Consider the following 25,702-nt stretch of genomic DNA (forward strand, 5'->3'; position numbering starts at 1 on the left):
TAAATACAGAGATAAGATCTGACTGCAAAAGCCTACAAAATCATGTGAGAAGGATTTAATTCAGAAGGCTGTAAAGGCTTGGTAAACACATCAGCCTTACCTGGCTCGGTTGCAATGCTCTAGGTCCACTAACTTTCCTAGACTTCTCAAATTGCGGCGAAATCTTTGTCATGTGGCCCAATGTCCCTATAAAAGATAGCCTAGCTACAACCTACCAAAAGAAGAATCTACCTTGAGACCACAGTATCTTCTTAATTTTAACCAGAAGCATAGAAAGGCCACACTAGAGCAAAGCAAATAAGAGAGGGGAAATAAACAACCTGTGTCATGCCTTTCCTGTGCATCCTGAACCGTTTTACATCAAAGTTGCCAGTAGAAAGTGTCCTTTCTAGGCCAACAGTAATAGTGTCTTTGACTATATACTGCGGAAAATTAGAGAAAAGGAAGTCACCAGATTATGGCATCTATTTCAAGAATTACTCATACATTACAAGGTAAAAGAAGAAGTACAATAAAAAAATAAAAAAATAAATGTCAATTCAAATCAATGTAGCAAGAAAATTACTGTGACTTTGCAACTCGTGAATTTCAACTCAATCACCAACAAATAGATTAAGACATCAATGACAGATTACATTTTTTAACTTGTTTATGACGTGGAAGCATTTGAATGTAATTTAGTTACAGTGATGGGCAACCTTACTTGAGAAGTCACAACACTAGTACATGCTGAGTAGTTGTGTCACCATGGAAGATCAAAAGAGAAGTCTAAATAGTAGAGAAAGTTTACCTAGACCACATTGTAGCCCACATGATGGAAAATCAGATAAGTACTAAATTATGAGGTTCTTGTAAACCCAAAATAAATATATATATATTTATTTTTTTATTTTTTTTTAATAAGTATCCATTGAAAAGTGCCCAAAAGCAGTGGACCCAAAAAACATATTTGGTCTTTGAAGGCTTAGATCTGATGGAATACTTCTATTGATCACTTGGAAATCGGAAAGATAAGAAGTTTATAAAATAAAATAAAGTACTTGCTGTGAGATACAGTTTCTTAAAGAGAACATTTTTCTGAACTTCTTTCTTTATTACCATGATGATTATTTCCTGAAACCCAACAAGGAATATAAACTTCCCTATTCAGGTTTTAGGACTTAAAGGTTTCTATCTTCTGAAGTACTTAACTCTTGGAAGGAGCAACACAATAGGCATCTTCTTGTATCTGCATATAATGTATTTTCTTCACAAACATTTTTTTTGGTGTTACTATTTTCTCCACCATTCCACAAAATAATTCAACATGTACACAGAGACTCAAAGTAAGTTAAATGAAAATGTACAAAAACTTTTTTTGGTGTTACTATTTTCTCCACTATTCCGCAAAATAATTCAACATGTATACAGAGACTCAAAGTAAGTTAAATGAATATGTACAGCACTGAAATTTTACACACGCTATTTTAAGCTATGCCACCATATCTAGATGTATGTCCTGCCATAATGTATTGTTGTTGTCCTTGTAAACAAATTGTGTGTGCAAGGGAATCCAAAACCAAAAGCTTTCTAAAATTTGTCATCAGATTTTCTTGTTTTTAACTGACTTTTAACAAAACAAAGAAGTACCATGAGGCTTAATCCTAAATAACATTGTCACCTTTACCTTTAAAAAAGATTAAGACACTCACCTGAGAGACGTCTAATGGACTAGACCGATGCTTTCCTAGAATGAGATCTATGTTCTTCCTGATTTCATCATTCATCGTCTTGAACAAATCCTACAAATATAAAGCCCACCAAGAAAAGTAAAACCAATAGGAAGGATTTTGACTATTATTGGCATGAAATAAGTTAATAAATACTACCTCAAAAAGGAGAGATAATAATTGACCAGATAGCTCCAACCGCTTGTTCCCAACATAGTCCTATAAAGAATTTATTTAAACATTATAATCAATAGTTCATGAGCATGCAGTAACATCTTCTAGTTCAAAATTCCTTATATATAAATAGATAGATGCTTGTGGTAAAATGATAATCATTTATAAATAATTCACAAAGATGGGATTTCGAGGTGAGGTCAAAAAAAATGTTTCAACAGATTGAGTGACATATGGACTCCTGAAGAAGCTACCAGTATTTTGAGTCACCATTTCTTAGTACCTGTAGATCCTAGCTCTTTGGCTCTTTCTGCAGCCAGTTCCAGTCAAATTACCTTCTGATTTTATTCCTCTTAGTGAGTTGAAGCAGGAGTCACAGGAAGTAACCAAGGATTTTGAGTACAAACATTACAAAAGAAGGTGCCTAGAAATGGATATAACAAACCTAAAATAAAAGTACACTCCGATTGCCTTCACTTATTTACTCTTCCATTAATTTTTTTTCTCTTTCTTCATGGTTGGGTGTGGTGTGTGTGTGTATAAAATCGGGATTTTTTTTCTTGTTTTGTTTGTGCACAAGAACTGAACCATTGAAAATGGTCCCCACACTAAAATGAGTACGTAGAAAAGCATGACAGACAACTTTTTGAAGGTCCAAAATTCTCCTACTCTAAAGTAAAAGGAAATTTATGTCCTAGTACATATTTTATAGTTTCATATTTAGGAAGAGGAGAGTTACTCTTTGGTCTGTAGGATAAAATCCGTGTACTAAAAGGTAGACTTTGCATGTAGATTGGCTAGTGCCTTCATATGTAATTACTACTACCACCAATAATGAGCTAAAGAATAAAATCAGGAAGTGGAATTCAATTTACCTTGTCATCCATTGCATCTTTGTTTAAGATTGCTTCCATCATACGTCTTAACATTACGGCAACATATATACATTTTGCACGAAAATTATGTTGCCGCACCTAAAGTAAAGGAGGGAAAGAAAGAGAGTGAGAGGAGTGGGGGAATAAGTTGAAAAGATTATTAGTGCATTGAAATTTTAGATTCTGAACAAAAACTTACTGGAACATTAGCAATAAATACATCACGTAGGATACCCAGAGCTCTGCCCTCCTAATTGTAGTATAAAAAAAGATAGGTGAAAATATATTGTGTTGCAATCAGCATATCAAATATTCAATGATATCCTTTGATTGAGAAAAAGAAACAAGATGACGAAATGCATAAGACAAGGGTAAACCTTTTCAAGTAGAGGATTAAAATATGGCATTTTTTTGACCTGCAACAGCAAGCAATACAAGTTAAAAACATAAACAGAAAATGTAGCATACTACATTTAGAAAATGTAAAAGCATGCATTGAAGCACAATCAGGTAGATCAACATCAAATTTATTACCGCAAAACAATTAAACCAATGCTTCCTAGAAAAATGAAGAAGCAGATCTATGCTAACAATGATAACATTCTAAAACAGGTTCTGCCTGCACTGTTGGCTGCATTGAGATGGCTTAAAGCTAAAAGTTGGTGGTAACCTGAGAAAGTGCAGTGGAGTCACTTCTCATTGCTAACCAGACAATAAATTGATGCAACCAAACCGCACACTAGATTCGCAGGGACAATCAATCGATACAACCAAGCCACGCAAGAGTCCCACTTGATTGAGGAGAAACCACTTAACTCCTAGCAGGGAACTTGTAAGTATTATAATTTTTTTTTTTTTATCATAAAACTCAACCAATCATGTATTGAAGGCAAAGACATGTTTATAAGATTTCTCATGCCATAACTAAAACTTTGACTAGACACTTTCCAAGGCTATTAATTATTATTTGCGTCAGACCCTCCTCATTTACCATGATCTATTGAGAACCCCTTTCTTTCTTCTTTTCCTTAAACAAAACACAATAATTTTCTTTCACTCGCAAAGAACATCTTTTCATCCCGATCTCTTTCTTTAAATTTAGAAGATTTCCAAAGCTTGCTTGAACATATATCACGAAACAAAAACTGAATAAATCTGATTTTTGAATTGGAACAACTCCTAGCTGTATGTCGCACCAAGAATACATCCCAAATCAAGTCATGAATATGGAATTCTTGATTTTTCAACTCTGTGACCAAAGAAGACTCATTTCTAACCAAATTATGCAAGTAAACTTCTTTGGATGGATTTTCTAATGAACCCCTTACCATTGGATATTCAATGGTTTTATCTTCAAAATTTTCATATATTTGTCTGTTGACAAACGTAAGTTCTGAAATTTCTACTTCTTGGGAATCATCTGGAGACATTTCCTTCAATTTCTTCAATGGTTCCCACTTCCTCAACTCAAATCCACGATATGCAGACTGAATAATTATAGCAGCTTCAGTTTTTGACAAGTTCTTGGCTTCTTTTTCAGACTTTTCCTCTTCTGCCTTATTTTTTTCTTCACATCCCAGTATCTCATCTTCTTCATCTACACATCCAAAAGATTCTTCAAATGTTGAGGTGTCATCAACATAATTCCCAAGATCATCCTCAACAAAGATTCTTCAAATGTTGAGGTGCAGTAATCACAGATCTTTCCGGAAGGCTCTAATACCACTTGAAGTAAACAGAAAAACACACAGACGTCTTCTTTTTCATTTTTTTGATAAGTAAGAAATGCATTGAAAGCGTTCAAATGGGGAACGCATCCCAGGAGAACAAACATAGGGCCAAAAAAGCAGTCGTCTAAGCCTTTAAAGAGGCCAAGAAAACAACAATATCCTCAAAAGATCTATAATCTCTACCCGTAACCCAACAAAAAAAGAGTTGAAAGAATAGAGAACTTAAGAAAAGAAATAGGCCTCTCCTTGCCCTCAAAATATCTTATATTCCTCTCCAGTCAAATGCACCACCACACACAAAGAGGCGTAGCCCTCCAAGCATCACGAATTGGGCCCCCACAGAGCACTCTCTCTAAGCCTCAACCATCTGTCTAGAGGAGTGAGGCATAACCCAATGGAACCTAAACAAACAAAGCATCAAGTCCCAACAATCCTTAGCCATGGTGCAATGTAAAAGAAGATGATCCACTCTCTCCTCATCCCGAAGACACATGTAGCACCGATTGACAACCACCTAATTTCTCCTTCTCAAATTGTCTCGGGTCAAAATCTTACCCAAAACAGAGGTCTAAGCAAAGAAAGCCACTTTGAGAGGAGCCTTAAAGCGCCAAACAGACTTCCACGGGAAGGCCACTCAACTGTGAGACACCTGAAGAAGGAACGAACATCAAAGCAACTCTGCGAATTTGGCTTCCAAATCCAAAAATCAGAATCTCCAGCCATGACACCGTGCCGATACAACGCCTCCAACAAAAGAGTGACATCCTCAACCTCCCAATCCTGAAAAAGACACCTGAATCGAACATCCCAAACCAGTCTCCCACTATCAAGATGATAACAGTCAACCACCTTGACCTGTCTATCAATAGCAATCCTGAACAGCCAAGGGAAAGCGAGAGCAAGAGAAATATCCCCACACCAAACATCCTCCCAAAAACTGATCCTCCTGCCATCCCTAAGTCTGAAACGAACATAAGTGGAAAAATCAGCCCATCCCTTCCGAATACACTTCCAAACCCCCACACCCCTCGGGCCACACACCTCAAGAGAGCACCACCCTCCTCTACCTTCCCCATATCTACTCGCAACGACCCTCCGCCAAAGCCAATGCCTCTCCACCCCAAACCTGCACAACCATTTCCCAAGGAGAGCTTTATTGGAAGGCACCAATCTTCGAAGGCCCAACCCACCATTTCGAATCGGCCTGCACACTTGCTCCCACCGAACCAAATGAAAGTTACGTTGTAACCGCTCAATTCTCTCAGCAACAGGGAGGGGAATCTTAAAAAGCGAGATGAAATAAGTAGGAAGGCAAGAAAAGGCACTCTTAATCAGAGTGACCCGCCCCCCTTTAGAAAGGTACTACTTCTTCCAACCCGCCAGTCTCCTCTCAAACCTGTCCACGACAGGATCCCAAACCCCCACACACCTCGAAGGAGCTCCCAGGGGGAGCCCTAAATAAGAAATAGAAAAAGAGCCAGTACGACAATCCAGAATGCCAGCAAGCAAAGTGATTTCAGGCACCTCCCCAACTTGTACCAAAACACTCTTACCAACATTCACCTTGAGGCCGGAAACAACTTGGAACCAAATCAGAACACATCTCAAATATCTGAGTTAGGACACCTCCGCATCACAAAGCACAAGCGTATCATCTGCAAACATTAAGTGGGAAATCTCCAACTGGCTGGCGGCATCCCTACCCACCCGGAACCCACTCAAGAAGCCCAGCTCAACAGCCCTCCTCAACAACCTACTGAGGGCCTCCATCACAAGAAGGAACAAGAAAGGGAAGAGCGGATCCCCCTATCTCAGGCCCTTCGAGCTAGAGAAAAAGCCCGTCGGAGCACTATTCACAAGAATAGAGAAACGAGCGCTGGAGATGCAAAAGTGAATCCATTTCCACCGCTCTCCAAATCCCATCCTCTCCATTGGATAGAGAAGGTAGCTCCAACTCACATGGTCATACGCCTTCTCAATATCCAACTTATACAAAACACCTGGTTCCCCACAACGAAGCCTGGAATCCACACACTCGCTAGCAATAAGAACTGAATCCAGAATCTGACGACCTTCCACAAAAGTATTCTGAGAATCAGAGATCACACCATCCAACACTCTCCTCATCCTAAAAGCAAGAACTTTGGCAATTAACTTGTAAATGCACCCCACCAAACTAATAGGGTGAAAGTCCCAAACATCCAACCCCCCCCCCCCCCCCCCCCCCCCCCCTCTTCTTCCCTTTTTGGGATGAGAGCAATGAAAGTGGCATTCAAGCTCTTCTCAAAAGACCCCTGAGAGTGGAAAGCATGAAAAGTAACCATCACCTCCCCTTTGACCACCTCCCAGCACTCCAAAAGGAATCTCGTAGTGAACCCGTCTGGATCTGGGGCTTTATCCCCATTACAACTCTTCAGAGTAACCAGAACTTCCTCCTCAAAAAAAGGCTCCTCCAGACCTGTGCACTCTTCAGAAATAGAGTCGAACTGAAACCCCACAAGCAAGGGTCTCCACCCCGCCATCTCTGTGAACAGATGCTCATAGTACTCAGCAACACCTTTACAGACATCTCCCTCCTTGAACAAAGTCACACCTTCCATCTGAATCCTCCCAATATGATTGCCCCTTCTATGGGCGTTGAACAAAGTCTTCTTACAACACTAAGGAAGACTAGGGTTACTCCAATCACCGTTGGAGCCTAGATTTCTGAAGAGAAATCTAGGAAAAACTTTAAGAGAAGTTTATACTCTGAAATAACTCAAACTGATATTAATAAAGACTTGAATACATCAAATATAGAGGCCTATTCTTTTTATAATAAAGACTTTTAATGTCTCTTCAATTCTCTAGACTGACTTTGAGACTACCAAAGAGCATACAGCTTTTACCATTCCCATGACATTTTCAGATTTCCACTGGCATAATTAGAACTTTGACTAGAAACTTTCCAAGGCTATTAATTATTATCTGCATCACAATAGCATAAGCTTTCTGAATTTGAATTTCTAAAAGCCCAAATTATTCTCAAAATAATTGGAGGATAACAAAAGAGAAAATGTAAATCGAAGAACCATGCTTCTAGGGCATATGAATCAAGTCAAATAGGAGATTACAACCATTATAGTTGATTATGACACAAAAATCATAGTGTCTTTATTTGCAAACACAACATGGTTTACTTTTAATCTGAACTAGGTCAATTCTAAATCTATATATGAACTCTTTTTTTTCTTGAAAACAATATAGACAGCATGCTGAAAAACCAAAAGGCCATCAGGAGGGGGAAAATTATTATTCACCTACATAAAAAACTTTAAGAAACATTTAGTTCTCTTTTCAAATATTTCCAAAGCTTCTAATTGTAGATTCAAAAACCATACTAAATGTCATGCTGCAAAGTTTGATGAAGTTATTCTGGTGAGTAAAAAAAAAAGGCTTGCAAAAGCCGAAATTCAGGCCAACTTTATACCACCTAGTGAACCTTGTTATTAAGTGGCATCTAAGCAAGAGAGTTCTTGCATCGATTAACTGCATAAATGTGTGATTATCGTCTAACAACACAATAAGGACTGAGTTACCGTTAATCCCTCAATTGGCCAAAATTCAGCAGAAGAGAGTTCCTGCATCCATTAACTCATCAATGTGTGAATTTCTTTTTTCTTTTTCTTTTTGATAAGTTATCAATGTGTGATTATCTTCTCGCAACACAATAAGGACTGGTTTACAATTAATCCCTCAATAGGCAAAAATTTCTTGAACTGTATGCTAAGATTTCAGATATCTACATCAGATCTCAACAATGCTCTCTATGCCTCTCCCATGCATTTACCTACATTGATTCTTAAAATGCAAACACAACAATTCAATCCCCCATTTCATCATAAGCCAGTTAAGATTAAGTGGTTAAATTACATAGCAGAAAAAGAAACAAGTCAACAATGTGGCAACCGCACAATGAAATAAGGCATTTAACCAGAGCTAGTTGAGTATTATAATAGTAAACTTCCTATGGAGAATTTAAATTTTTGAACCAGAACTAAAAGGATCCAAAAAATAAAATTATAATTACCGCCACAACCACAAATAACAAACCCCCCCCCCCCCCCCCCCCCCCCCCCCCCAACACACAAAAAAAAAAAAAAAATTATAACCAGAAAGATGTCAAACCATTCCATTGGCCAACCTAGTTTCAGTAAGGGTTGGTCCAGATAGTTGATAGTCCTCCCAAAATTATATTATGAACAAGAAATTTTACAATGTACTTCAAGGTACTCTGGAAGCATTATAATCTATAAGAGAGATTCAAAACATCAAATTATTTTACAATGAATAAGTAAAGTAGCACACCTTCTTCTCAAGAAACTCCAGGGCTTGCTCTTGTGTATATACATTATGGCTTGCACATTCCTGAAATTGGAACAACATGGTACATTGATAAAGATAGTACCAAAAAATGTTGGAAAATGAGGCATAAAAAAACCATTGCAAAATAAGAAGCGAGATAAAAAAAAATCAAAAGTTCACAAGGGCCGTATCGTAAAAATGACATGAAGTAAAGAAAAAAAAATATATATGATACAAGCAATCAAGAGGGATTCATCATTCATCAAGAGCATAATACAGCAATGCCCCAAAAGAAACTTTAGCAAACAAAAAGAGGGCATGCGTTTATTTTTTTAAAAAAATACAATGCATATGATACAGAAATATTTAACTTCCAAATGGTATAGATTAAAGTTTTCAATTTCATATGCAAAATAGTACGTTTTATAATTATCAATTCTTCTAATTTGGACCCACTAACTTGTATGCAAGTTAAACACTGTTCTGCTGCGAGCCTGCAACACATTTTTTTTCCTATTTTCTTAACAATAAATGGGTTAATCAATGGGAGAAATGATATAGAGTATTTTTTATTTCGAAAAAACAAAACAACAAAAAACAAAAAAACAAACAAACAAATCAAGAAGAAACAAAGATGAAACAGTAGTACCAACATAAATTAGAAGCTAAACTTGGAGAGCTTACTTAAATAGTTGTAACATATCTATGTCCATCTCAATAGAAGCCAGCTTGGGGCCATAGTTCGTGATTATTTTATTCATTAAAACTTAATGGAGCAGCGTGCATAGTGTGTCCCTCATCTCATGGTTACCTTTATTCTAGCCATTTAATAATCTGTTATTTCTACTCTTTTTTGTTGGGTTTCAGGGAGAGATTATAGATCTATGGAGGAAATTATAGTTTTCTTGGCCTCTCTGAAGGTCTAAGGCGCCCTTTGGCCCTTTTGTTTCCTTTTGTTTCTTCGGGCTTCGCTCCCCTTTTGAGCGTTTTTAATAAAATCTTACTTATCAAAAAAAAAAAAAAAAATTATTATTCAGCATTCCAATATAGTTATTTTCACACAACAGGAAAGAGGCGAGACTGTAACGGATGGATCAAGTGGATGAGTACTTCTAGTATATTGTATGATAGGTAATTTCATGAAACATCTACAACGCCTGCCATACTTTATGGGACAGGCGGTTAAAAATAACAATTTTACAAAACGAGCCTAGGTAAATGTGTATGTCGAAATATGAGTGCAGTAAACAACAAAGGATAAAATTAAAAATGAACAAATTCGTGATATGGCATGAGTGCGCACCTGTCAGAGATAGAATGAGATAGAACAAATCAAGGTCATATAGCAATGTACAACGAAAACTAAAATTACATCAATCTAGAAAAGTGAATGATCCGCCATAGTTGTTAAGGGCACGCCTAGGCTCCAAAGAAGCCCCAAGCGCATCAAGGCTCAGCTAAAGCGTCTCAACCTAGTACAGGCTAGGCCCCTTCAGTCAGGCTCAAATATAGCCCTCCCGCTTACGTTTTTTATTAGGCTCCAGGTTCAAAAAAAATGTGCCTTGTATTTTTTAATCATTTATTCATATCATTTTCACTTATATTTAATGACTGCTAAATTAAAATGTTCTATATCATATATCGTATTGTTTAACCTTATGAAATATTTGACAAAATTCATAAATTTATAGTTCACTACATACATTAATTGCAATTAGTGCTTGATGATTATGACTATACATAATAATATAAGTTATAATATGCAATATAATTACATGTGTGCCTTGCGCTTAGGCTCCAAAAGGCCTTTGGCGCCTTAGTGCGCCTTAAGCCTTTAACAACTATGGTGTTGACACGTGAAAACCAAATTAACACGGATTGAAACCGATGAGCACTGAATATTGCATATTCGAGCCCCTAAATATACATATATTAAGACCTTAAATAATACTTATATCCATTGTTAGACTAATTTATGTTTATTTCGTGTTTGTAGGTACTGTCCCAAAGAAATGGTTAAAACCGGGATTTTAAGATGAAAAGACTGATATTGAAGCTTACAGAGCCGTTGCCGTTCATCTGAAGCAAGCTTGGAGTCAAAATGATGAAAATTCTGGACCTGCTTCAGTATTTTGGGCATAACTTTTCACTCGAAACTCCAAATTGGGCAAACTCAGCGGCTATGGAAAGAAGACTCGAAGCCCGATGTTTTTGTCTCTAATAGCAACTTCGAGATTCGCACTCCAAATATGTCAAAATTGCATTACAACTCCAGAACAAGTTGCTGACAGAAAATCAACTAAGGCAAAAGAGCTCAAGCCTAAACCTTTGGGCTCGAGCCTAATATGCCTCGGAAGGTAAAAAGACTCTTCGGAAGTTTCATATTGCCAGATCTCGAGCCGCGACCAAAAAGCTCGAGCCGAGACCAAATAGCTCGAGCCGGGACCCCAAGGCTCGAGCACCCAAGCAAGGTGATCGAGCACCATGAAGAAAAATGACGCTTTGGAAAATAATTGAAGAAAAATGACTAAGTATAGAAGTTGGGCTCGAGCCCAAGCTTCTGGCCTCGAGTCCTTGCTGTTAATTTAGATTTCCAAGTTGCGGGATTTGTTCTAATTAAGTCCTATTTCATCCCAAACGGGCCAGTGTTATTAAAAGCGTGTATGCGCCTCATGCTAGCCCAGGCGCAGCGACCTTCACTAGGCACGCGCCTGGGCTGCGCCTTGGATATTTTAAGAGGCGCACTTCATATATTCTGTGCTCCTTTTATAATTTGTTTGTGTGTTTCCTTTGATGTATTACGTGTACTATGTGTTTGCTTTTTTACTTTATATTATTATATATATATAGTTACAGCTTTTGGAAACTGAAAGTACAAAATGGAAACTTAAAAGTACAAAATAAAAATTTGTCTTCTTGTGACTTGGCAACCCAATGTCTCCCAATAGTCAACAAAACAAATCAGTCAAGACCAAAAGCTGTAGCAGAAATAAAGACGTGAGGGAGTGGGAAAGAGAAGAAAAGAGAGAGAAGAGAGAAAGAGAGGAAGAGAAGAGAAGAGAAGAGGAGAGGGCTATCAGTTGCCTCCATCCGGCCAGGAATCACTGAATCAACTTACCAAGTCAGTTTTGTTTTTTTTCTTTTTTTCCTTCTCCAATTCACCTCTTCTCTCTCTCTCTTCATTTGTTCTAATCTCTATATCTCGCCCCTTTTTTTTTTTTTTTTTTTTTTTTTGAGTCTTTTTTTCTTCTTCTTCTCTATTTCTCTGATTTTCTTCTTTCTTTTTCTGGGTCTCTAGTAGACTGGTATATTTTTTTTTTTTCTGGGTCTCTTTATTTTTTTTCTTCTATCTTTTTCTTCGTCTCTGATTTTTTTTTTTTTCTTCTGTCTTTTTCTCCGTCTCTGTTTCTGTTCTTCTGGGTCTTTTTTTTCTTCCTCCTCTCTATATATCTGGTTTTGTGTTTTTCTAGCTCTTTCTTTTTCTGGGTCTTTTTTATTTTTTTTTCCTTCTATCTTTTTCTCCATCTCTGTTTTTGTTCTTGTGGATCTCTGTTTTTTTTTCTTCTTTCTTTTTCTTCATCTACTCCTCTCCTGTGTCTTGCTATATATATATATATATATATTCTCTCTGGCCTGTATTTTTTTCTCGTATTTTTTCCCATCATTTTCAACTTCTTGGTGTATAGCTATAATATCTGTACGCTCTTCATCATCAAAGTCTTCAGCAAACATAGTTTGCGGTGCTATATTACCCGTAGGAGAATCAGTACACCACCTCACCCTTTAATAAAGAAATACCGAACAGAATAAGACTTTTTAAAATTATTATTTTTTTGTTGTCTGTGCATCTTAATTGTTGTAAAATTTCAAATTCTGTTTTTGTTCTCTCTAGCCTTCATTTTTTTTCCCTTCATCTACTCCACCATATTTTCTTTCTTTTTTTCTTTTTTTTTTTTCAATCTCTGACTTTTTCTTCCAATAATTTCTCTCTCATTTTTTTCTCCCTTCTTCTTTGAAGGCTGTCTATCTGTTCTTTTTTTTTTTTTGTTGTTGTGTTCTACTGAATTTTGCTACATGGATTATTTAAATTTTGAATGCATCTTTCTGAATGGTGTTTGCTGAAAGTGTGAATGTTGTTTGCTGAATTTAACTTGGTCCATCACTCCATTGACTCCATTCTAATATATGGTTAATTGGTTTATGTTTTGCTTTTTTTGAATCTTTCCTATGAATAAATAGCTTTATTAGTTTAATTGTTCTATTTTTCTAGTTGCTTTATTGGTTTAATTGTGATATACTTAGACTAATTTAGTGTTTTTATTATTGGATGTTCATTGTTTAATTGTGTTATTTTTGCTAAGAATTATTGTTTTAAAATTTTACTTGTGCACCTTACATCACTCAGGCTCACGCCTCGCCGTGCGCCTTGCGCCTAGGCTCCAAGGGAGCTTTAGCGCCTTGGGCTTTTAATAACTATGAGACGGGCCCAGATGATCCCAGAAGACCTAAAGCCCATCCAAGCCTTATTAGAAGTCAATTATTCTATAAAAGGAGGCACAAGGCCACAGGAAAGTTAGCTTTTTATCTCTCTCATAATTCTTGGTGGCTTTTAGGGTTTTGAAGACAAAGATCCAAAGGAGTTCTTAGCGGTCCATGGCGATGAAGTCTACAACAACACAGATAATATCTTGCATCGTCATGTGTAGCTAAACTCCATCTTAGGGCATTGATGTAACCCGAATTCGAATATTATGGTTTGATTGTTCTAACTTTGGGAATTTAATTATTTATGTATTTTGATTGCATGATTATAAGCAATTGAGTCATATCAATTGGTGTCTAATGAAATAATGGTTTTTGAATGATTAATAACTTGTCTTAGATTTAATTGTTCTTAAATTGTTTTCAACCTATTCTAAATGTACGAGATGGCGGCATAAGGGCTTCTCGACACTAAGAATAGAGATCATGCAATGGTATTCCAACGTTTTTCATGAATGATGTTTTCATAGTCTATGCCTAGGGAAGACGAGTTATACTGCAAAATTAGTTAGAAGTAGGTAGGTAGATAATTCGTACCAACCAAAGATAGGTTAGTATTAACTGAAATTCATGAAATATCTTTCTTTAAATCTGAATTAAACGAATGTTATTCAGTTTAATTCCATGATATACATAATTGTTGAAAGCCCAAGGTAGAACAGTTGACCATAGTATGAGGTTCGTGGTTAAGTCAATCCCTAAGTATTTCTTCTATAGATCTCAATCCCTTTACCTTGTTTATTTTCTATTCATGTTATTACACCACAACAAATCAAATCCTCTTTCAAAATTAAAATAGCAATTAATTGAAGACTCGATAAACCACCACAGTCCTTGAGGTTCGACACCCTCAATATAGCCCTATCCTGCAAGGATTCGTTCTATTGCGAGTGGTAATTTATTATTGATAAATAAATACACACGTCAAAAACGATAAGGAGCAAATAGAAGAATGATAACACAAAATTCATGTAACCACCCCAAATAGTTCTGACAAGGCTTTATTAATTTTAGTAAGGTTCTCTCATATTGATCACTGGAGTATGTTAGAAGCAAACTTAAGAATCCATGCCACTAGAACCTAAAAGGGTGTATGATGCTCCTTTAATGTGATAAAATGATTCAAGATTTTACACAGGAGCTTTAAATTAACACAAGTTGTGAGAACAATAGTCGAGTATTTATCACTTGTTTTGATTTAAGTTGATCCCTATGCAACAAGCTATTTCGGCTTGTGGTTCCCAAACACGAGAAACTTTTGGCGTGCAACATTAGCATTGCGCCTAGCAAGGAGGTGGCAAAAAAAACTCCCTTCAAACTCTCTCTTAAGATATTTCTGATAACAACATTCTTTAAACTTCTAATATCCTACACCACAAGTGGTACCTCAATAGATGGCAAAAGTAGTGCACTGTATCGAGGATCTCTTCCAACCATCTGCACAACCTCTTGATCACTCTCCATACCCATAGCCTTCATGACCACCATAATAGGAACCTAAAAGAGAATTTAAAACCCTTTCTTAGACAAAACAATTATGTGAAAAAAAGAATAAAAAGAGACGAAAAGAAATACATAATGACCTTTGTAGAAAATTGATTTAAATTTAAATATATCTTCTCTTTCTCCATTACAATAGATGTTTTACTTTTTGTTGTCTCCGTGCTGCTTGTGACAGATGCTTGTATACTGAAAAATAAATAAATAAATAAATTAAGACAAAGGAACAACCCAAAGCAGCCATGGAACCCATGAAGTAGCAATAAACCATGTCCAAACCAATTCAAAAAGTACACCATGTTTAAATAAGATGTGGTTTGGGGGTTAGGAGACTCACTCCCCTCAAATGATGCCCTGTTGGGTACTTATATAAAAAAAAAAATAGTAATAATGCCCTATCGGGTAAGTGGTTCAGGAGATTAAGGGTGCAGAGGAATAGGCTCTGGAGGAGGGTCATTTGTTCGAAGTTTGGAGAGGATAGGGGTGGTTGGTGTTCTTCAGAAGTGAAGGGGTTGGCTGGAGTTGGGGTTTGGAAATTCATTCGGAAGAGCTGGGATGAGTTTTAAATCATATTCGCTTCAAGGTGAGGGATGGTAGTAGTATCTGGCTTTGGGAGGATCATTGGTGTGGAGATCGATCTTTAGCTTGTTCCAATCGTAGGCTGTTCAGGATTGCAACCAAAAGACATGCCATGATTGCTGGCTGCAATTGTCATGAGATTGGTAAGTGATCAGACTCTTCCTTTTCCATGGAAGGCAGTGTGACGCAGGAAGCCCCCTTGACAGTGGACTGTTTTTGCTTGGACAATAGCTTTGGGCCAGATCCTTACAATGGACAACTTAAGGAGGAGAGGGCAAATTATAGTGAGCGGATGCTACATATGCAGGAGGGATGAGGAGACAGTAGATCATCTCCTTCTCCATTACCCAATGGCTCGTGATTGCTAGGATATGTTCCTTGGCCTCTTCGGGGCACAGTGGGTTATGTCTCTCTTTCTGTGAGAACTGCCCTTGAGGCTTAGAGAGGTTGCATTGTGGGAGCTCAGGCTCGAGATGCTTGGAGAGTTGTGCCATTATGTTTTCAGTGGTCTTTGTGGACGGAAAGGAATAGGAGGTCCTTCAAGGGAGAGGAAACTCCTATTAGTGTGCTAAAGTTCTCTATCCTCCACACTTTAGTTTTTGGCTTCAGGGGAGAAACTGTAAATCTATGGGGCAGTTAGCGGGTTTTGTGGATACTCTGAGAGTTGTGCTAAAGGCCTTGGATGACACAACAGCTCTATCTTTTTCTTTAAGTTTCACAATAACATTAGTGCACTTCAACCAGGTTTGTGTTCACAAACTCATTCAGTTTTCACCCAGCATAATAATCTACATTATCAAAGAAGAATTTCCACCCACAATACATCATATGTCAAAAAACATAAACAAATGGATAACAATAAGTGTAACCAAAACACTTCAGAAGAGAAATTTAAGCAACGCCAGCAATCACAAATACTATCATTTAGCTGGTAAACCATGAAAAAAAAAAAAAAAAAAAAAAAAAAATCTGCTATATATTTCATTCACATATGAGGGTAAGCAAAAGGTAAAATAGTAAAAGGAGTCGATACTTTGAGCTTGCTAATTATTTTCTCATTACACCCCCTGTTAGTAAATATTTTTAACTTTATCACTTATTTTACATTTGTTTTTGGGCAAGATCGTTGAGATTGTATAGTTAATTGAAAGCAAAACTGTGCAGAGGACAATCATAGCCAAGTTAAGCACCATGTCAAGTAGTTAACTCCAACAATAAACAAATGAAAATTTTAGAAAAGAAGGGAAGAGATATAAAAATAATAATTAAAAAAAAAAAAAAAAAAAAAAAAAAGATGAAGAAGAAGAGGAAGAATCAAAGGACGATATAAAACAAGCAAACCATAAAATGAAAACTACTCACCACCCCTTGTTGTTAGTATCGATAATTATTCTATTCTTTGAAAGTTGTTCTTGTATCAGAATCACCTGGAAGAGACGGTAGAGTTAAAGCCTTGCTAACAACAAGGAACTACATAGACATATGGAAAGACATTCACTTTAACTGTGACAAAAAAAGTGACTGAAATTATATGTAATGCAGGCATGTGAAATTAATAAGTTCATCAAAAAGTTGATGTGACAGGAAATGCGAAACATATTAGGACATGAATGAATGAACTTGGGCCATTACATTCCTTTATTTCTGTTAAGAGTTATTATTTTTTTCAGTCAGTTATTACCTCCTTTGGATATATTAACCTAAGGGTATTATTGTATTTGTCTCACGTTTAATATAAATATATGACTGGGTGAAAGGGCAGATTAATTGAGCGTGCCCTTAACCCTTTCTCTGAACATCTTCTTTTCCTCTTCTCATCTAACCCTAATTTTCCTCGTCTCATCTAACCCATATTCTCAGTATTTTACACTCTTAACTTGGTATCAGAGCAAACGATCCGACGCAACTAAAGCCCATCAAAATTATTTTGACAGTAATTGGGAGATCAGCATCCTCAAATTGAGGTGCTGATATCATCCTCGTTGTGATGACGTCAGCACAAACATGATGTCAGCATGTGATGAACCCATCTCATGGATCGCCTTCTCCTCCTGGTAATTGCGGTGATTTTTCTGTAATTTTTTGAGATCTTCCGATGGGTGTTTTCTAATTTGGAAACATTTTTTTAATTTTCGGTTGGTTTTGGTTCATCTGTTTTTGGGTGAGTTTTTGGCTCAAATTTCTGGGAGTCATCTACACAGAGAGGTGCGACTAAGCCTCTAGTGTCAGTTATTTTTTATGGATTTGGTTGCTTCGAGGGTGGGCAGCAGTTATTTTTTTTGGTTCAATCCTTCCCTGAATAGTTCCCAGCAGTATTGTTTTGGTAAATTTTGGTCCTCTGTCAAGGTGTTCCACCCCCAACCAAAACCCCCTTTCTTGGTCTGGATTGTTTTGGTTAGTATTGGTCCTTTTCACTGAATAGTTCCCAGCACAATTGTTTGTGCTGCTAGTGGGACCTTTTCACTTAATAGTTCCCAGCACAATTGATTAGTATTGGTCCTTCGTAGCTTTAAAAATCAGATTGTTGCTAGTGAGATCTTGCCTACTTCTGCTAATGCTTATTATCGATTATTGTGCTCATCTTTGGGACAGAGCTCCACTGCCACTCGTTTAGAGTCTTCTGCTTTAGTCTCTGGTAATGGAGGTTATGGGTCTGGTTCTCATGGTGGTTGTGGAGGCCGCATCTCTCATGGTGGTTCTAGAGGGGGTGGTCGTGTTAGTGGTCGTGGTGACAGGAAATGTGATCATTGTGGTGGTACTAATCACACTGAGCCTTATTGTTGGGTGAAGTATGGAAAGCCGAATGATTCACAACACATTCGACTCCTACTTTATCTGGACACGTAACTCCTGGTACTAGTTCAAATGATGCACTCACTACTCAGCTTAGCGAGCTGGCTCAGACACTGCGAACTGCACTTCCCTCTTTTTCCACTGCTACATTGCCTAATTCAGGTAATATTGCATGTGTAGCCCATTCACCTTCATCCTGGGTCATTGACTCTAGAGCAACCTCCCATATGTCTGGTATACCTTCTCTCTTTTTCTGATTTGAACCCCATTAAACATCATATTGTATTAGCTGATGGTTCATCTTGGCCAGTCCTAGGGATTCTTCAACCCACTAATTCCTTATCCTTACCCTATAGTCTCTATGTTCCTGACTTTCCCTTTAACTTACTTTCTGTTAGTCAGCTAACTAAATCATTAAACTGTTCTATAACCTTTTTTCCTACTACTTGTGTCTTTCAGGACCTTAAGACGAAGAAGATGATTGGTTTGGGGTATGAGAAGGACGGCCTATATTATCTGGATCACAGTGGCTCTTCCTTTTCCATTTCATCTGTTTTGTGTGCTACAATTTCACTTCTTCAGTGAATCAGTGGCACTTCCGTTTGGGTCATCCATCATTGGCCAAATTCAAGTTAGCTATTCCTAGTTTGAGTCATGTGTCTAGCTTAGAAAGTGAAGCTTGTGCGATGGGCAAGCATCACCGTAGCTCTTTTTCTCGTAGTAGTCTTTGTTGTAGTGCACACGGACATATGGGGACCTTCCCGCATTTCTAGTTTGAATGGATTTCGTTATTTTGTTATATTTGTGGATGATTATTCTCATATGACATGGTTATTTTTAATGAAAGAAAGGTCTGAGCTACCTAATATCGCTTTTAAAATCTATAATAAGATCTTTGTCCAGTTTGGTAAACGCAATAAAGTCATTTGATCTGATAATGCATTAAAATACAGTCAGTCTGTCATAGTTTCCTTTTGTAATGATCATAGTATTATTCATCAAACTAGTTGTGCTCACACCTCTCAACAAAATGGTGTTGCTGAACGGAAGCATCGTCATCTGTTGGATGTTAGTCGTACCTTGATGTTCAATATGCACGTACCAAAACATTTTTAGAGTGATGTTCTTACTGCATGTCACCTCATTAATCGTATGCCCTCTATTGTTCTAAATCGTCAGTCTTTTCCCCTGTTATACCCTAGTCTCTCACCTTTTCAGCTCACTCCTTGCGTGTTCGGTTGTGTTGCCTTTGTTCATATTCTTGATCCTAGTCGGGACAAATTATCTCCTCGAGCCAGCAAATGTGTTTTCCTTGGGTACTCTTGGAAGGGTTATCGTTGTTACTGTCTTGATTCTCATTGTTGCCAATGTCACCTTTTTTGAGTCCAACTCCTTCTTTTCCTCATCTGGTTAATCCTTGTCTACAGATCTCATATCTTGTCGTGAGGGGAAGCCTTATTTGCCTACTCTTCCTGCACCACTAACTTCTTCACCTATTTCTCCTTCAACTAACCCTCCCTTGCAGGTTTATTAGCGATCCCTAGATAAGCGTGTTGTTTCTTTTAGTCCAGATACCACATCTTCGCCGTCAAAGGTTCCTGTTTCTTCATTATCTACTCCTAACACTGATGATCTACCTATTGCACTATGACGAGGTAAGCACACTTGTACTCAACATCCTATTGCTCGTTTTGTGTCCTATAATCATGCTTAACCTTGTTTGCAATCCTTCGCTTGTGCCTTGTCCTCTATTTATGTTCCCACATCTTATAAATAGGCCTTGTCTTCGTCCGGATGGAAACATGCTATGGATGAGGAAATGTGTGCCCTTCATAAGAATCAGACTTGGGAGCTTCCTACTCTTCCTCCTGGGAAACAAACGGTAGGTCGTCGTTAGGTGTACTCTATTGAGTACCTTCCCGAAGGTTCTGTTGAGCGTCTTAAGGCACGTTTGGTTGCTAAAGGGTACCCGCAGACATATGGCGTTGATTATTTAGAGACTTTTTCTCCCGTGGCTCGTTTAAATTCTGTATGGATCCTACTTTCAGTTGTTGTCAGTTGTTCTTGGAAATGAGTGCCCTTCATAGGAATGAGACTTGGGAGCTTACTACTCTTCCTCTTGGGAAACAAACGGTAGGTTGTTGTTAGGTGTACACTATTAAGTACCTTCCTGAAGGTTCTGTTGAGCGTCTTAAGGCACGTTTGGTTGCTAAAGGGTACACACAGACATATGGCGTTGATTACTTAAGAGACTTTTTCTCCTGTGGCTCGTTTAAATTCTGTATGGATCCTACTTTCAGTTGTTGTCAGTTGTTCTTGGCCCTTATACCAGCTTGATATAAAGAATGCATTCCTCCATGGCAATCGTCAAGAAGTATACATGGATCAACCCCCTGAAAAAGGCGATCTAGTGTGTCGACTGAAAAAAGCAATATATGGTCTAAAGCAGTCTCTTCGTGCTTGGCTTGATTGTTTCAGTGCAGTTGTACTTGCATATGGTTTCCAACGTTGTAATTCTGATCATTCAGTTTTTGTTCGTCACTCTCTTACGGGTACTACTGTTTTGATTTTGTGTGTGGATGATATTATTATCTCTGAAAGTGACTCCGCGGGTATTGATGATTTGAAGAGACATTTGGACCAACACTTCCATACTAAAGATTTGGGTGTTCTTCATCTCTTGGGATTGAAGTTGCTCGTTCTCGCCAAGGCATCTCTCTATCGCAAAGGAAATACGTGCTTGATCTTCTGTGTGGTCTTTCAGGTGCTCGACCAGTTGATATTCCTATGGATTCCACTAATAAGCTTGACAGTAAGCAAGGAGAATTGTTTGCTAATGTTGGTCGATACCGGCGGTTAGTTGGGAAGTTGATTTATCTTGAGATCACTCGGCCTGACATTGCTTATGCCGTTGGCGCAGTGAGTCAGTTTATGCATGCTCCTCGTCAACCTCATTACGATGTTGTTTGTCATATTTTACGTTATCTGAATAGAGCACCTGGGAGAGGCCTATTGTATAAGCCTTTAGCTTCCTTATTTGTGACTGGTTTTAGTGATGCAGACTGGGCTGGTAGTCGTTCTGATCGGTGGTCTACTTCTGACTATTGTACCTTTGTTGGTGGAAATCTGGTTACTTAGCGTAGAAAAAAGCAGACTGTCGTTGCCCATTCTAGTGCTAAAGCCAAATATCGTGTTATAGCTCATACTGCCTCGGAAATGTTGTGGGTCCATTCTCTTCTTCAAGATCTCGGTGTCGATGTTCCTACTCCTATGCAGCATTGTGACAATCATGCCGCTATCTTTATTGCTAGCAATCATACTCACTCCTTATGTTCGCTCTGATGATCAACTAGGTGATATTCTCACAAAGCCATTAGCTTGTACCTCCTTTCAACGTTTGTCTTCCAAGCTAGGCATGTTTGATTTATATGGCCCAGCTTGAGGCAGAGCATTAGAGTTATTATTTTTCTCAGAGTCAGTTATTACCTCCTTTGGTTATATTAACCTAAGGGTACTATTGTATTTGTCTTGCATTTAATATAAATATATGACTGGGTGAAAGGGCAGATTTATTGAGCGTGCCCTAAACCCTTTCTCTGAACATCTTCTCTTCCTCTTCTCATCTAATCCTAATTTTCCTCTTCGTATCAAATCCTAATTCTCAATATTTTACACACTAACTATTTCTAATAGAGTTCATTCTATCACCGAAGAAAAAAGTACAATAAAAACACAAGGCAATATGGATATTACAAGAGAAGTCATATGATCATTAAAGAACTATAAGAAAATAATCAAGATGATTTACCTTATTAGTCACTATTTCAGAACTTACTATACTAGCATCATATAAAGGGCAGCAACATGTGCCGACCACTAAAAAGATCAAATGAATTATAATTAGCTTGAGAGATTGATTAAAATCTTACCAATGGCATCACAAGTAAACCAACAAAGTTAATCTTAAGTAAATCATAATTGGTTTTACAGGATGATACTAACCATCCATTTGGAATCCTTTCCCCTTCCCAAAACAATCATTTACTCCTTCCATGCACCAAAAAAAAAATTCCAAACTAGGCTAATCGCTCCTCAATCCTCGAAACTGATAGTAACTACTAACAAGCATAAAGGATAAGAAAAGTTGAAAACTAAATATACCTGTGAAGGTATAAAGATAGTCTCCACATTGTTAAAAAAGGAAAAGAAAACACACGACGCACGCTCAACATAACAACAACATGATGAGTAGAATTACCTTCTCAGTTCCTTTGATAATAAAATATCCTCCTGGATCAAGGGGGCACTCACCTAAAGCCAAGAACAAAGGAACAACAAGAACACAATGGTTGCTGTTAGACTAGAAAGAAGTTGCAACAGAGTATTTTAGAGTTTCAGAAACACAAACCAAGCCTTGCAAGTTCAGCTTCATCTTTTTTGTATAATGCACAACAGCAACTCCTTAACATGACAGGCATTCTACCAATAATAACATTGCTCTGCAGACACAAACGTAACGTCAAATAGTCATAGGCATGTCTTCCACCGAGTATATATAGCTGAAATTTGGAAAATACCTTCGTTGTTAGTTGTTTTTGACCATGACTTTCCCTAATGTACTCTATGTTGACGTATATTGGAGCAGCATACCTAAAATCAGTGGCATATCATGGGAAAAATGAAAAGAGATGTCAGCCATGTAAAATGATGGTAATCTTAAGTCAAAACTGTAGCAAAATCGACAACGAACCCTGTTTGAATGATCCTTGACTCTTGAATAATATATAAACGCATTCTATAATATCCAAAAAAAAAAAAATGATATTTCCTTTGGGAGCGCTCCCCTCTTGAGCGTTTTTTAATAAATCTTACTTATAAATAAATAAATAAATAAAATTGCCAAATCAACAATACTCGAACAATCTCAAGAAGAACACCAAATCCTACTCAGTAGTTCCAGTTGCAATCAGTCAGGAATCTACCAACCGATAATAAAATCCTCCTGAACCTTATATAGTGCAGGCTTACACGGAATTCAAAAAATGGGAAGTGCACTTGAATGCAGACAGCTCTACCAGTACACTCATGAATTTGAAACCAAGGACCCAATAGAGGCGGCGGACCAGTCAACAATTCGAAAGTACAGTAGAACTGAAGAAACACTGTATCCGCTAGAATTTTCACAAACTTAAGAATGTATCTCAAAACTGCAATAATTTTCTCATACCCAAGTTACACCTTCTCTAATTCATATTTATATTGGAAAAAGGTTCACAAAACAGGGATTCTGTGTATAAAGTATAGATAATTGCAGCCATGCCTATAGTGTGTTTGTCTGGATCATTTCAGCCAACTAAATCAAATGTGACTAAATCAACTTTTAATTCAAAACTAATCAGATTTATCATCTAGAATAAAAATTATTATTTTGTAATTGATTGAGCAGAACAGCTGCGAAAACACAATAATGACTAGGCTGATTCATTTCAAATGAAGGTGCTTCAAACTGACTGTCACACCCCGAATTTTTAGGACGTGATAAAAGAAAATAAAATAAAATAAAATTTCATTTAACAAATTAGAAACCTTACAATTTTTAGGAAAAAAAATAGAAACCTTATAACATTAAAAGAAAACCCATATCGATAATCCAACTCTTTTTTTTTTTATAAGTAATAATGAATTAAAAAAGGCGTTCAAAAGGGGAACGCGCCCCTTAGACATTAGAGGAACGGGGGTCTAAGGCCCCACAGAATCCAAAAAGGAAATTAAATCATCAGAAGAGGAACAAGAACTCCTCTCCACATAACTAAAGAGAGAACGAATAATAACAAGTTTCAGTGTCGCCGTAGAACGAATAATCCAACTCTTAAAATAACATAGCAACTGAATGAGACATTAAGCATAAACATGAAGGCTTTTCTGGTCAATTACAATATAAAGTAAAAAACTAAGTATCTCTAATATTTCATTATGCATCAAAGAATTCCGGGAATTCTTCACTACCCACTTCTGCCGACAGCCCAAAAATGCTTTAAATCTATATATACAATAAGATATAACATTAAGCCTTTTTAATCATACTTATATACATACATAAGGAACTAGGCATAAATATAATTGAATTTAAGCAATAACACAAAAAACCTCCGAACACAATCCAAATCCGAGCAATAATGTCAAATCTCATCCCACAAGGTTAAGAGAATAATCATTGACATGTATAACGCACACAAAAGTGGATTCCCGGTCATTCTTCGACGGACAGCTGACCCCAACTAAGTTCCAAAACAATCTACCCAAGGGCTTTCACCCCCTTCCTATTTTCAGCCGGCTATGCATGTACAAGCACACGCAACCAAATTCCATTCGTGAACCATACACAAGATACATCACTTGTACAAATTTCCACAGGATCAGAATCACAAAATGCTTGTATAATTTTCTCTTCCAGACATTGTTCATGTACTCAATTTTTCACGTAGGCAATTAAATAAATATATAAGCAAGCAGAACACCACTGATCATACTCAATTTTCACCTAAGCAATAAATAAACATATATGTATTTAAAAATAAATAAATAAATAAATAAATAAAAACAAATTATTGCAAAGCTATAAATTTATTCAATTTCATTCCAATTACAAAGGAAAGTAAGAATCTGATTTGGTAAAAAAATAAAAATAATAAGAAATTGATTTGGTACAAGTATAAAACAGGAATCTGATTTGGTAAAAGGTCGCTAGTCACCACCAATAAAAAAAGTAGAAAGAAAAATAGGTCTACACATGCAAAGAGTTTTTTTCCGCCCCAATCTGGGTCCATCTTACCCAGGCCCTATACAAGTAAATATGAACAACAATGTAATATAGACATATCTACTGTATAAATATATTCTATGTACTTTAAAACTACATAAATAAATCTATATATATAATAACGAGACATCATATCACAGTGCACATCATATATAAAAATGGGACATCTGATCACATACCACACACTTCCACACCCGGCTTCATTAATCAATTTAATGTTCAAGTAAGAAACAGTACCAGTATAAAAACACACAAAACAGAAAGCTTAAAGATTATTTCTCCTGGAATTTTAATTTTGATTCTATCTATTAGCATATATGAACTGAAAGTAAATTCCCTACCTTTTGTGAATTCCTTCTCTTGACTTCTACCTTTATACAACCTCCCTGCTACACGTAACAGTTCTGTTTTTTTCCCTTTTCTGTTGACTGGTTCCTCTTTGATCTGATATCCCTCTTTCTACTTCATCTCCCTTAATCCCTTTCTCTCACTATATATGCATAAATACACGTATATAATGAATCGAGTAATGTGTGTGATGCACATGAGTCTCCTTTTATATATTTCTTTATGTAACTGACATGGAATGGAAAGTTGAGAAGTCTATCCTTAACCTTTGAACTAATTATTTAGGTT

At 37.0% G+C, this 25,702-nt stretch overlaps 1 protein-coding gene across 1 annotated transcript in view; it reads right to left on the minus strand.

The window, feature by feature from the left end:
• The window catches only part of LOC132299450 (DNA-directed RNA polymerase III subunit 2), an 82,967-nt gene that overhangs the window by 46,644 nt on the left and 10,621 nt on the right, over positions 1-25,702 (minus strand). The window contains exons 5-18 of the mRNA XM_059796062.1: positions 22,824-22,896; positions 22,655-22,745; positions 22,505-22,557; positions 16,816-16,880; positions 14,958-15,063; positions 14,761-14,871; positions 8,836-8,895; positions 3,136-3,174; positions 2,958-3,008; positions 2,759-2,857; positions 1,869-1,928; positions 1,692-1,781; positions 321-422; positions 101-211 (exon numbers count right to left, since the gene is read on the minus strand). Of these exons, the coding sequence (XP_059652045.1) occupies positions 101-211; positions 321-422; positions 1,692-1,781; positions 1,869-1,928; positions 2,759-2,857; positions 2,958-3,008; positions 3,136-3,174; positions 8,836-8,895; positions 14,761-14,871; positions 14,958-15,063; positions 16,816-16,880; positions 22,505-22,557; positions 22,655-22,745; positions 22,824-22,896 (1,111 nt within the window). The remainder of the gene's footprint in view (positions 1-100; positions 212-320; positions 423-1,691; positions 1,782-1,868; positions 1,929-2,758; positions 2,858-2,957; positions 3,009-3,135; positions 3,175-8,835; positions 8,896-14,760; positions 14,872-14,957; positions 15,064-16,815; positions 16,881-22,504; positions 22,558-22,654; positions 22,746-22,823; positions 22,897-25,702) is intronic.

Source organism: Cornus florida, unplaced genomic scaffold (assembly GCF_030987335.1).
Source record: "Cornus florida cultivar Cherokee Brave unplaced genomic scaffold, ASM3098733v1 CherokeeBrave_3.0.0_Hap2_Chr03, whole genome shotgun sequence".
NCBI lineage: Eukaryota > Viridiplantae > Streptophyta > Magnoliopsida > Cornales > Cornaceae > Cornus > Cornus florida.